Source organism: Anser anser, assembly GCF_964211835.1.
Source record: "Anser anser genome assembly, chromosome: 3".
NCBI lineage: Eukaryota > Metazoa > Chordata > Aves > Anseriformes > Anatidae > Anser > Anser anser.
The window spans coordinates 121,937,534-121,951,000 of record NC_139722.1 but is presented as its reverse complement, the minus strand read 5'-3'; the positions used below and the strand labels follow the sequence as shown (position 1 = coordinate 121,951,000).

The window sequence follows — 13,467 nt, the reverse complement described above, 5'->3', positions numbered from 1 at the left end:
TCCTTTTCTCACTTTTGACATGAATTACTCTTGTGTCATAGACTAAAGGACAGCAAGAAAAAAGAACCAAACAAATATACAAACAAAAACATTGAGGAGAAGGACTATACTTATAACCTTCAATTACTATAAGACATGTCTGATATCATCTACAATAAAGGTCCTCTTTTGCTAGTACTTGACTTGCCACAGTTTTCCCTCCCCAGGAATGCTGACCAAGCGTTTACTACAGCCAGGTTTTCAGGGATATTTATTAATTATGCATCCAAAAAACCACATGTAAACACAAATCTCCTTTTTCCATCTTTTAATAGAAAAATGAGTAAAGCAAACCACCTCTGCATACACTGAAAAAATAATATCCATAAGAACTGCAACAGCCTAAGAATCTTTCAGCCACAGGTGTTGCTTTTTCCCATAATCTGATAACCTCCCACCTCAGGTGGAGGTAGTTCTGTTTTAATGTGTTTATAGCAGTGGATTTCAAGAGCTTTTTACATTTTCTGTGCTGTGGCTTTCTCTTGAAAGATAAGGTTAGTATTATTTTGTTGTTAAATATCGTTAATCTTGTGTTTTTTTTACAGTGTATTGTCTTTTCTTCTGTGTGAAAGAATGAAAATGTATTTTTAGATGTATAACTGTTGTTTGTTCGTGAGTCTTTAACACAAGTTTGTTCATAAGGAAGAGGGAAAAAATAGGTAAGGCTTCTGAGGTATAGCTTAGTACATACTATCAAGTTTTTCTTCTAGACGGGGTTTGTATTTGTGTTTGCCATGTTACAAATAATGCTTTAGTGCAGTAATACTGCTTGTGTTTTTATTTTTGTTTGTTTTTAGACTTTGTTTTATTACAAGCGTTAAACAACTGTTTGTTTTTTACTAATTTGTTCTCAAATGCTTTAGAAGGTTGTAGAGGTTATTTTAAGTTTAAACAACTTGCTGTAGAGGGGTCTGGGTAACTGTTGTCCTTTGTAATATGCCTCTATTTCTTCTGAGATTCAGGCTTGGATGATAACAAAATTCCTTAGATATCCTTTCTGGTGAAGACCGAAAACTTTTTTTTTTTTGAATTATTATTTTGTTGTTGTTGTTCCTTTTAAACTGTAAAAGAACATAGGAGTGAACCTTAAAAAGCAAATGGAGTAGATAACAGTCCTATGCTGGCTTTTGTAGTCAGTATTTCTGCAAATGCCTTCAGTTTGCATTTCAAAAAGTGCAGATATTTTGCTTGTGAACTGTTGCGGTCTTGTTGATCTATAGAGGTTTGATTGTACTCCATATGAACTTCTGTGTGCAGCAGAAAGCTCGAAGCTGGGCTTCTAATTTTCCTCTCCTGTTTGGGTTTCTTGCTGCCTGAGAAGGGGGTATGTGCTGTAGTTTTTCCTTCTCATCAAACCGCTTCTCTTTTTGGAGTTAGGGGTTTGGTAGTTTTAGCAGTCTGAGAAAGCTGTGTTGAATTTGTCCTAGGTTAAATAAAAGTGGTATATATATGTGCTCTTACGTGTTAACAATATGCCACAATGTTCAAAGTGTTTATTTTCAAAACCTATAATAAAATAAAAAGCTTCTGTTTTGAACGACTGCTAGATTATATAAATAATTAATTACATACTTATATTACTTAGGCTGTATGCTGAGCATTTCTTAATTAAGTGCTAGATCTTCTCCCTTCAGCAGCAGGACATGGGGTGGAAAACTGTTCTGCTTCTTAGGGACTGATGTTGATAATGAATAAAGCCGCTTTCTCCACTACCCAGCAGTGTGGCTGCTGAGCATCTATCTGCTATTCTTCTGGTTTTACTAGTGTGACAGTGTGGAGCACAAAGATGACTTAAAAAGCAAGCGATGGGGGCAGGATCAGTGTTCTGAATGCTAATGTGCCTGTGCCTTTCCAGATTTCTTTGCCTTCCAACCAGCTGTGGCTCAGCTGCTCAAGGAGAGCCTCCCTGTGTTGTGGAGCCCTTGTGATGCTCACACGTGGCCTCAGGAGTTGGTGGATTGGTGCCTGGAAGAGCACGTCTCTTGCCACCTCTTTGGAAACGTTCACTGGTAAAGAGGGAAATACCTTCAGTATGAGAATGAGACTTACTCCTGGTTGATATGCAAAAAGAATTTGAAAGGGAGCCAACACACAGCTATCTATATCTGTCAGGCTTTTTTGTTGTTGTATGGGATGGTGAAGTGTGAATCTGACATGTGAAGATAATTTGAATGTGGTTACTTCGTGACCCTTTGGCACTATACATCATTTTAGGATCTGCTTTATGCTTTAAAATGGTGGGTTGGTAACCTGAAGGCCAAGTAAACAAAAAACACCCTTGAAAATCTCTGACTGAAGGCAAGGTTTTTTTGTTGTTGTTCATTGTGGGACTTCACTTCTTGAAATAGAATTTCTGACTTGGCAACAAAATAAGTATTTTTCCTGGATTAGAACATAGAACTTCCTGCTTTGTGTTTAGAAATGGAACTGTGGCTTTCTCCACTGTGTTTCTGGCTCTGGTAGATCTCTAAGTTTTTTTTGTTTTTTTTTTTCCATTCTGTGTGGGAGAGTAACAGTGTATGAAGGCTGAGGGCAAAAAAAAAACCACTTTTCATACTTCGGCTGGCTTCAATTTTAAGTGAAGTAAGGTATAGTAAAACTCTTCCCCTTCCCTACGTGTTCTGCGTCTAAGATGGCAAAACAATTTCCCTCTCATTTTCTATCCTGTTACAAGATGACTAAGAATGTGGGAGGAAAAGAATCAAAGGTAAATGCTGATGAAACTGATAGATTTTGCTAACAGTTGAAAGAGATGGAATTTATTATTATTATTTTTATTTGCCTTCTGTATGTTTTTCACCAAAATCTTTAATACGTCGGAGTTAAAGGAGAAGGGGAGAAAGAACTGGAGATCAAATAGTTTGATGATGATGATAAAAAAAATCCTAAACTTGATGCTCCAGTCTTTCCCAAACCCAGATATTAAAAGAACATAAAGAACTTAAGAGTATTACTGTTAGCCTCTTTATCAAGCATACAAGAATGACCTATTACAGACTATTAGAGAATTCACTACACAAATCGGAGTATAATCAGCTTTTTCATACACCACTTTCTACATAACAAGGAGAAGTTTGAAAATCCTGTAAGCACACAGATGTATAAAAAGCGAGGTAAGAAAACATCACTTTTGTCCTTCAGTGCTTCTGCTGCATGTTTACGGAGGTGTCCTGCCCTCAAATGCTTAAATTGCTACATCTCTCTAGATGCATTTTACATGATGGTAAAAGTATAATAACACACATTCATGAAATTTTTGAATAATATGAACTGTTGTTGTTATCAGATACTTACCACTCTTATGCAGTTTTCTGATTAATAAAAGAAAATACTTCATCTTTCTGTTTTATCAGTGGTAAAATAAGGTAATGCCTTTCTTCAAACTTAGTATTTAAGGAATGATTTTTTTTTCCCAGCTACGTTTACTGTTTCCCCTTTCTCCTCTTTCTTAGTTATTTTGAACTAAACTTCCTAGCCTAAAAAGGGTTAAGAGAGTTTGTGGCAATGAAACGCAATGAAATTCAGATACCTAAGCATAAACGTCTAGTAGTATTTTTAGATGTCCTACAATATACCACCAAATGGTCTTTAGTCACCCCTCCAGAGGAACAGAAACTTCCTCATCACCTCACATCTACTTACGGTATATAGATATTTGGTTGCCTCATGGGTCTCAAGTGTCGTCATAGTCTCCCTATTTAAGCATTTGAGTAATTCCCAGCATGATTATCTCTTAAGTACGTGTTGGTAGCAGATTTTCACATTAGTATGATTTTAACGAGCAGTATAACTGAAGGATAAAAATGTCTACAGAATAGTGGTCTTTAAGAATAAAGGTGCATTAGAAAAGCTGATTAGTTTGGTCAAAACTCTGTATGAAACTTGACAGTACAGCTGATAACAGCAATATGCCACAAATGGCTATATATAGTATCTTGGGAAGTGTTGTCATTGGATCTTCCTAGCTAACTTGTATAGAGTTCTTTTTTCTTTAGCATTGTCATAGCTTCCACTGTTTTTCTATTTAAAAAGTTCCTCAAATGAGCAGATGAGCAAAGCTTTTTTGGGAGCACTGTCACACTTCATTTTTTTTCAGCAGCATTATCTTACATAGCTGGTACACGTTTTCACCTTTCTCAGTTTTTTTCCCCCCTTTATTAGGATTAAAAGCTTAAGGTGGCTGGTTTGTTTGATGTTTTCCCTCTGTTTCCAACTTGTTCAATGTATACCTTCAATCCAGCCTTCCAGCTGAGTCTTCCAACAGGTAGCTGATAATGTTCTTTGATCTTCTGTATTTGGTATTCTGAGGTCACTGAGATGTTTAAAACAGCATTTAGTACCATGGCTAACAGATTATTGTGTGGCCCACTGTGTCTTGTGGCATCCCCATATTGGCAAACAGCAGTTCTTTCGGCTGCTATTTTTCTTCTTTTTTTTTTTAAAAGAACTACACATGAAAACCAGCACATGTGGTTCTAACAGTTTTTTTTTAAATGTGGATCAAAAAAAAGCTTATGTTGCACCTGATTTGCATACTCCTGCAGGCTGGTTTTTATACACACAAACCTGCTTTGTAAATGTATGGCTGTTGAAAGTTGGTGGCAGTGATGAACAGGACAATTCTCAGGAGCTAGAAGGGACTGCAAGTAACTCTACTGGTATATAGAAATGTCCTCCCAGTTTTCATGTTGATACGTCCCTCTGAATTTTGCTGTCCCTGACCTCTCCCCTTCTCACCCTTCTACCCACAGTTGTAGCTTGTGTTTTTTTTATGGCTTACCAGAATAATAGAAGTGGGACTGGCCACTTGCCCTGAGGCCTGAGAAAAAAACACCACAAAATAATTCTTAGGGTTGTTTAATGATCCGAAGCCCCTGCGAGCCTCAGCTTTAAGTACAGTGGGTGATTTTGTCCAAGCTTTTTGGGGCAGACTTCTCTGAACAAGCATTACCATGAGAAACAACGGCAAAGTGTCAGGACGCTCTTGAGAATCTGAAACCCCTCTATCCAAATCAACGTCAGGGATGGAAGGGTTCAGGACGGGGGTCAGCTGCTTCAGTGCATAAGATCTGTGAGAAATGCGATGAAGGCATAATGATGGGTGGATTTAAGCTTCGCTGCTCTGTCTTCAGGTGGGATAACTCATTTGGGACCTTCCAGAGGCGAACATGATAAAGATATGAAACGCTATTGCCTGCCTATTTGGAGAAACATTTTTCCTGACAAAATTCACTTAGAAATGTTATTGGTCTAATGAAGAAAAGTCCGTGTTAATTAAATGTAATGGTGCTTTCTTTTTCAATTAGTCTGAGTGTTAATGCCAGTGGCCCTAAGCCACATCCTGCACCATGATGAAATAAAGCCACACGTACGGCTCCTCCCTTCAGAAATGGAGCACTGCAGTAGTCAGTAGTTGCAGAGGAGGTTCTAAAACCACAGACATTTTGGAAATACAGAAATAAAGTATTTATCTCGGGGGACCTCAGGTTCAGCTTTGATGCTGGGTATTTTGATGTTAAGCTGCGTGCAGCAGCTGGAGACATGTTGTGCAGCAGAGAACCTGTCTTTTCATCCTAGAAACCAGGCTGGTTTGAGTTGGGGTGCTGGGGGAGGATGTAGTATTTGCTCTGCACGCAGACTTCACATACTCTCTCAGAAAGCCTCTTCTGCGGGAAAGATTGGAGGGCAGGGCGATGAAAAGGCGGTAAGGCCGTGTGGCTAAGAGGATGCCTGGGTGACGGGTGCCTGCGGCATCCTTCTGCAGCTGAAATCTCAGAGTAGCGGGGTGGTGTGAGTGGTGTGAGTATTTCAGGGAAGGTAGGTGGTGTATGCTAAAATACAACTTTCCACTTCCTCAGAAGCTATGGGTAAAAGAGTTTGGTAGTGAAGCAGAAAAAAGGCTTCACCAGCCACCTAAGTGTGAGGATAGCTGGTGCATGTCCAGCTGGCTTGTGCAGGAGTAGACTTAGCAGCTGAGAATGCCCTCTGGGGAGGGATACCTAAGCGTTAGCACTAGTTTAAGCATTTTTGCTTGGAGCTAGGAGGGTGAAGAGGCAGGCAGGAATGACAGCTGGCGGTGTAGGAAGTGCTGCTGCTTGGAGCTATGGATGCTGCTGGGGTGTGTTTAAAGGAAAGGGTGTGTTCAGCCTCTAGTTGGGCTGAAAGCTGAGTAGGTGGTATGAGGGCAAGTAGGGGAAGACCAAAACTGATTGAAGAAGACCAAAACAGATTAAACAAAATCTCAGGAGGGAATTAAAACCTCCCTTAAGAGGGGAGAGGAAGCAAGCTTATTTTCATGAGAACTGATGCTTACTGAAAGAAAAGCATGTAGGAGATGTTCATGAGAAGTTTATGCTATTGCTGCTCCATGTTGAAAGATCTAGGCCTTGTCTAAGTGCATAGCTGAGTGCTTAACTCCTAACATGTTTAGAGAAGTACGGTCACCTGATTTGGACAGAGATGGAGGCACGATGGATATTGGTAATTCCTGAGTTTGTAAGAGAATGGGGAAAAAGCTACAGCTAAGCGCATGCTCTGTGTTGGGGTTTGTACCAGAATAATTCTTCTATTTTAAAAATGTATATTTGTCTCAGGATACAAAAACTGATAGCTGATGTGTAGGGAAGGGACAGGAAGGAGGTGGTGATAAATAGCTGGGAGCTGAGGGGGCTGGGTGAGGAGAAAGGTGAGAGACTATTGTGCACTTCTGTATTACGATTAATAACTTGAGGTGATAAGAATGTACTGCTAGCATTATTCATAATTTATATGCACCTTTTTCATTTCTGGCTTTCTTGAAGTTAGGGACATGGTGAGCAGGGAGTAAGGCAGCAGTGTAAAAGTGTAAAAACTTTTTTTTTTAAACTGGGGTAACTAGCTATAGTCTTAGAGCAGAATAGCTAAAAATAAAGGAAGCAGTGTTCACAGTTCATTGAACTTTGCACTACACCCACTGTACTTAGCTCCAAATTACACTTTAGCCATGGTGGTAGTGTGAACTTTGAGTGTTGCACCCATTATGGTTAATGCTGCAGCCATCCCATGAGAACAGCGTCACCTCTTTAGGCAGAAAAGAGAGAGGCTATGCATCTTATAAAACTTGCAGCAACAGTGTCCACGGTTACATTACATTATCCAGTCATCACATACCATGCAATGTTGTTGACGAGAACAGTGTCTCGGTTAGATTTTTTTTTTTTACTGATGATTTAGAAAAGTCACTGCTTATGAACTGAAAAAGCTATTTTAATGGGGAAAATACAGGAAGCTGAGGGAAGTGGAACAGTTTTAGTGAATTCTGAATGTTCCAAACTAGAAAGGGTATCAAATAATATATTGTTCTTGGAAGCATTTTAAAACTACCCGCTTCACTTGGCTGTTCTGCTCTTCTTTGGCCTTGGTAAGGGCACCTACAAGAAATAGACTGTGAGCCTAGACTCTTACAAGAATGGGGGATAAAAATAAGTTTTCACTAGATAGCCTGCAGTGGTGAAATAACCGTGAGAAAATAAATACATGGAAATTGTAAACGGTTTTGAACTGTTGGGTTGTCTAAGTACCACCATTAAAAAACAGTATTGGATTTTAACCCAGAGGACGATGGCGTTTATTTTTCCCTGAGCTAAACTGCTCTACTGCTCCATCTAGTGTTACTGGGCCCTACTAATGGAAGAGTTGGACCTTGCTTCAGCAATCCTTGCATCTAGTGTAAGTGCTGGATCTAGAGCTAGTGAACCTCGAGTTCTCAGCAGGATGCTTGTTTGTGTGTTACCAGAAAGTCTTTTGCAGAAGTCTGCAGTAGTAAATTTGAATTTTTTCATATTAACTAAGTTTCATGAGCATGATAAAATTTTCTATGTAAAATTGGTCCTAGATCGGTCACTGAATTTTATAGGAATACCTGAAACCAATATGGACTCTTCCACTGTTTCCTAGTTACTCTTCAGTGCAAAATGTAGGTAGGGAAAGGTGACATGACATTTAAACCAAATTGTAATAAACTGCTTTTGTAGTTTTTTTTATGTTAAGTAATGTGATAGGCATATCTTTTCCTAGCAGCAATTTTTAAAGCCAGTGGCAAAAATCAGTGCTGGTAAAGCAGAATCGGTGTGGTGGGAGATCCTAATGCAGAACAAGATAAGTTTCTGAATGTTTTAACTATGTGAGATACCCTGACTACAAACAAAGTTGACTTACTATGTTTGAAGTCATAATTTTTTTTTTATTCCCTATCACATTGTTATATAAGCGAAAAAAATGCATAGCTAATGACAGCAAGGCTGTTCATTAAGTGGCTGCTTCAGTCCTACCTGTTGCTTCAATCTTTGAGTCCTAATTCAGAAGTTCTACAGCTGGGTAATAGAAATGCAGTGCTGCGAAGCACCAATGCGTCAATGTGTGCAGGCTCAGAAAAGCTCTGTGAAGGCTCTGTCCCTCGATACAGACCCTGGGGATGTATCAGCTGAGGTGGCTGCCTACTCCTTTCCAATGTCTGGATTTGTCCTCCTCCCAGCCTTCCTTTATGGAATGCCATGTTGTGCTGCTGACATGATATACTGAGTGAAACACTTTTTTTAAAAAAAGTTTTTTTTTCCAAAAGAAGTGCAAACTGAAAGTACATTCAACATATTTTCAATAATACAGCAGAATATAAAACTAACAAACATAAAATTACGACCGAATAGTCTTATTTAGAATTTTACTTTTTGTATCAGTCCGTCTAATAAAGTGCAAATAAAAAGTATATCTCTCTTCTTCAGAGAAGTTTTCATCACATGCTTGCAAACAGAACTAATTTAAACACCAACATATTTACAGTTTGGCTGTCCATGAGTTGATGTAAGGTTCTTGAGTCGCAAGAAACTGCACTGGCTTCTCATCTCTCTAGTTCTGCTTCCAGGATTTCTCCCCACGTGTCAACATCCATCGGATACATGCTTTTCTCTGGCAAGTTGTTTTGTGAATGAATGTTACTGTATTTCCCACTCAGCCATTCTTGTTTTACTTTGCTTTTCCAGTAGTTTCTTAGTAATGTGATCTGATGGAAAAACAGACAGCAAAAATCTTGGAAGTAAACCAATTCAAGCTGCACTCAATATGAGTAAGTTTTACATTGGAAGAATAGTGCCAGCAAAAGGATTTGGAACATGTCTCTGGTACCTGGATGCTAAGCCCAGAAAGCTGTACTGCTGCCAACAAGTAGACTTTGGTCTACTTCTATCTTTCTATCCTAAGTTAGGTAGAGAGTCACTTTTTGCCTCAATTCTTAGAGGGTGAAGATGATGGGGAAATGAAAACCCTAAAGAGGAATTAATCTTCCTCCTTACTCTTTAAAAGAAATGGCTTTCACTTTCTCTTCCTGTTTAGGTTGTTTATGACCTTTACCTCTTGCTTGGGCTATTAATGAAGGCTGGATTGGTTCTTCTACTCAGCCAGCCTTTTAGTGCAAGAAAATGCTAGCTCAGTGTATTTGTTGGAGGGGGATTTGTAATAGATGCAAAATAGAAAACCAGAGGGGAGCCCTTTGGAAACTGTTGTGCAAGAGAGGAAAGATAGATACATTTGGAGGGCAACTGCTCCCTGCTCAAGACAGGGAGTGTTGAGAGTCCAGAATTTTTTTTTGCTCTTTTTCACAAATCCCCTGTTCCCCCACTTGAAAATGCCCCAGCTAAATTGAGGTGGGGATCACCCTTTAGCTAGCTCAGAGAAGTAGCCATTGCTTCCCTGATCTACTTCAGTTTGTAGGCTGGACTGAACAGTGACAGATCCTTCTAGTATGTTGAGCTCTTCTTGCTTCAGAGAAGCTGTAACTAGGAGCGCGTGTGTGTGGAGGAAGAATTCTAAACAAACTTCACCCAGCTCCTGCTAGCTCCTAGTTTCCTGTTTTCCTACCCTGGATTCTTTCTCCCGGTTGCACATTGCTCAAAATGTATTGAGGCAAAGCTATATGTAATGTATCTGCAGGAAATCATTCTTCACAAGCAGACTTACTCTAATGAAATATAACTAGAGAATGTATACTGGCACACAGGCTATGTGCTTTTCTCTCCCTCTGCCCCTGTGTATTAGGATTTGGGCATTCTCCCATGTTAGGGCTACTCAGACTTTCTGATGGGATGAACAGACCCCAGTGTTGAGGTTATGCATACCTGCTGGGATGGGCAGCTTTGGGGCCTTGAGCAATAAACAGAATATGTTGAGTGGGCCAAGGGTGGTTCTGGGTAGCAAATAGGATAAAGGAAATGGGAAACTTATTTGTGTTTAACCAGGCTTCTAGTTGTTTGATTTCACTACTGAGCCACATTGGCGTTACAGGGGTTCCCCAAGCATCTTGGACAAATAAGAAATACTTATTTGTATGTCTCTATTATTAACCCCAGAGGCTTCTGAGTTGCCAGCACTGTCACTCATTAAATTTACCTTCCATGAGTATCCATTGCCTCGATCGCAATCAATCTCTCGCTGGCAGACAGCTCTCACAGTCAAACAGTGATTTTTCCACAAACAGTCATTATTGTCAATAGCTTGATTCCAGCTCCTGCATGTCATCGCGGCGTTACACAGGCTGCAAATATCGAGCTCGCTGAATATCTGCAAGCTGACTTCGGGAGGCAGAAGGGCTACGAAGTCATCGGGACTTTCCCTTTTCCTCTTGTCAGGAGGAAGGCTGGCTGGCTCCCCACAAGGTAACGGCTGCTTGTTCCTCTTGGGCGTTTTCTGCATGCTTTTGACCTCTCGCCAAATCCAGCGGGTATGCCTGATAAGGAAAGCATAACAATGAACGAGCGGCCGCTGTGGAATGACCAATACTGCCCTGATGCCACAACAAACGCCACCAGCCCCCCCTGCGGGCCGCCTCGTCACCCTTCCAGCAGCCGCAGCGGGCAGGCAGGGGACCGGCCGGCCGCCCCGGCACGTTCCGGCCCATTTTGGCGATGGCGTCACGCTGGGGAGGCTTTCCGAGGGCAAACCGCCCGGCTGCTGCCGGTTTTTGCGGCCCTTCTTTGCCCCTCCTGCCCGCGGCGGCGCTGAGGGGCCGGTAACGCCCGCTGCCGACCGTTGGCTCCCCTCTCCCCGCCCCACACCTGCCCGCGCGCCGCGGCTCCCCGCTTGTGTTTAAATACCTCCACCATCGGCCCCTTGCCGGTGCTCTCGCCAGGCGCTGCGCGCATGCGCGCGGCGCTTTACGCCCCCCCCCCGCGATGCATGCTGGGGATCGTAGTTCTCCCGCCGGCGGTGGGCGGAGCTCTGTGTGTGTCGAGGGGGGTGAAGCGCCAATATGGCGGCGCTCGGCCGTGGGGCGGGGCGGGGCGCGGCGCCCTGAGGGAGCGGCGCCTGCCATGGCGGGGGTGAGGCTGGCGCCGGCGGATGGGGGCTGCCCCGTGCCGCTGCCGCCCGGGGAGACGCTGCTGGGACGCGGTCCCTTGTTGGGAGTAAGTGAGGGGGCGAGGGAGGCTGAGGTGAAGGGAGAAGGGGGCAGCCCCGAGCGGGCGCAGCCTTCCACCGCTTGGGGTTGTTGTTGGGGGGCCGAGGCGAAGTGATCTCCGTGCTGATAGCAGCGCCCTTGGTTCGTACCTGAGGGGAAATGTTACTGCTGGGTGCTGCTGCGCTCCACGGGTGTGCTAAAAAGGACCCCCCGGTCATCGTTTGGGGTATGGGGTAGGGAAACCCGAGGGTAGATCCCTCGGTTGTACATGGGAGTGAGGGGTGAGGTTGTCAGAGAGAAGGGCTCACTTGGGATGTTGAATATTAGGGAATTGAGGTGCTGGGATAACTTCTCAAGCTTTCTGTGGAGAGTCACTGTAGAATCAATAAAGCCACAGAGTCGCTTCTGCATCCCTAGGGGCTTCTCGTGGGCAGGTGCCTTGTAAATCTGTAAAGTGGGGTATTGCCACTCAGGTCCGGGTGCACTGCCCTAAATATCACACCTGTTACATCAAAATACCAAACTATGAGATTCTGGGTCTGTTCTCAGCCGGTCTGCTTCTCAAGTGCTTTCACTTTGTTTTCTGTGTAGTTGATGTTTAGAAAACTTGATTCAGGTTTTCACAAGCACCTTAAAAAGAAGAAAAATGTCTCTGCTTATTTCTAGCGCAGTAGGGTAAGAAAAGGTCTTTGCAGCCTTCAGTAGTTTCTGTCATGGCAGTGGCATTATGTTTGATAGTTATGAGAGGATTTCAACGCTATTTACATAACATAATTTGGTAATGTAAATTAATTAAGTAAAATCCTTTTAAAATCTGTTGCAGTTTATAGCCTTTTCTAAACAGAAGCTCCAAACCGCTGTACTGTTTCAGTGCTTTTCGGAGCATGAGTGTGACTGACTGTGGTGGACGCTCTTGCTGCTGTATAAGCAGCCTTGGCCTTTGCCAGGTCACAAAACCAACAGCTCCCCATGCTGTGTATGATGGAGATGTAATACTTCTGTGTGTTAGCGCTGACAAACAAAAGTACGTGGCTATTGCAGATTTAATATGTAGTACATCTTCTCCATATTCTGCCTGGAGGCAAAAGTGAAAGACTGCAGAGTAAGCAGATAACTCAGATGAGGACTTCAGGTCTTGTGAGATGTGCTTTTTCTTCCCTGGACAGAGATTTTTTTGATGCTGGTAGCCAAGCTGGCATCCCGCAGCATGTACTTGTGACTAGCTAAAGTTTGTATATGTAAGGATTGTTAAAAATGTTGGGTCAAATGCTCTAAGAGAATAAATACATGGGTAGTTGCAATATAGCCATTTTTGTGCTGCCTGATCTGTCAGATCCATAGCAAAATGATTATCTCTTGCGATGGCAGTTTGCTCTTTGGAACCTTATTTCCTTATTCAAAATGTGGCCAAGTATTACATTTTTGTGAATGAACCAGTGGTAAAATTACTGTGGTTGTTTTTGGGTCTGTAGTTTTAGCTGACTATTTTAAGTTGGTAGACTTTCTGGAAGTGGAGAATAACAAGAATTTCAGTTAAAAGCTACTGGTTCACTCCTCACATTTGAAGAACCAAGAGGTAACTGTTACTGAATGCTAATGCTTCTGAAGCATACTTTAAAGTTATTTAAACATCAGGCAAAACTTTTATGTGGCATAAATATATGTAGGTACAGGGTGTTCAACATGGGTCTGCATGGTCTAATAGGTAAAACTATTTGTATATGTAATCATCATGCTCCGGGCTATTAAGTTACAGAATACAGAGATGTTGACTGTTTATTTTACATGTTTTTTATTTTGTTTATCCACTTGAATATCTGTTTGCCTGTTGTTTAAATGTGTTTGTCAGAGATTGTAGTCTGAAGAGTGATCGCCTTTTCCTAAGTTGTTAAGATTTTCTTTGGGCCGTAGACTCTTATTTCTCAAAATTAGGTGATAATTTCTTTAGAAATAACTTTTGCTTTTAAACAATTTCCAGAGAGAACGTGTGTTTGGATAGCCAA

At 41.8% G+C, this 13,467-nt stretch overlaps 2 protein-coding genes across 10 annotated transcripts in view; one reads left to right on the top strand and one right to left on the bottom strand.

Moving 5' to 3' along the window:
- The first annotated feature begins 480 nt into the window (after positions 1-480).
- APLF (aprataxin and PNKP like factor) overlaps positions 481-13,467 on the top strand; it is a 37,568-nt gene continuing 24,581 nt past the window's right edge. For 5 of the 9 annotated variants that reach the window (XR_014581275.1, XR_014581276.1, XM_083828202.1 and 2 more), the window contains exon 1: positions 11,338-11,471. Coding sequence is in view for 3 of the 9 variants with exons in the window: in XM_083828202.1 (XP_083684328.1) it covers positions 11,379-11,471 (93 nt within the window). In the remaining 6 variants the exon portion in view is untranslated. Of the gene's footprint in view, positions 534-1,971; positions 2,049-10,674; positions 10,725-11,337; positions 11,472-13,467 lie in introns of those variants that run through there. The other 4 variants (XM_083828205.1, XM_083828207.1, XM_083828204.1 and 1 more) reach the window with 4 other exon arrangements.
- Positions 8,710-11,380, bottom strand: FBXO48 (F-box protein 48; the record flags this gene model as incomplete). Its single annotated transcript, XM_083828241.1, has 3 exons — positions 8,710-9,076; positions 10,459-10,795; positions 11,163-11,380. 3 exons carry the CDS (start codon positions 11,378-11,380, stop codon positions 8,915-8,917), a joined length of 717 nt encoding a protein of 238 aa, XP_083684367.1. The 3' UTR covers positions 8,710-8,914.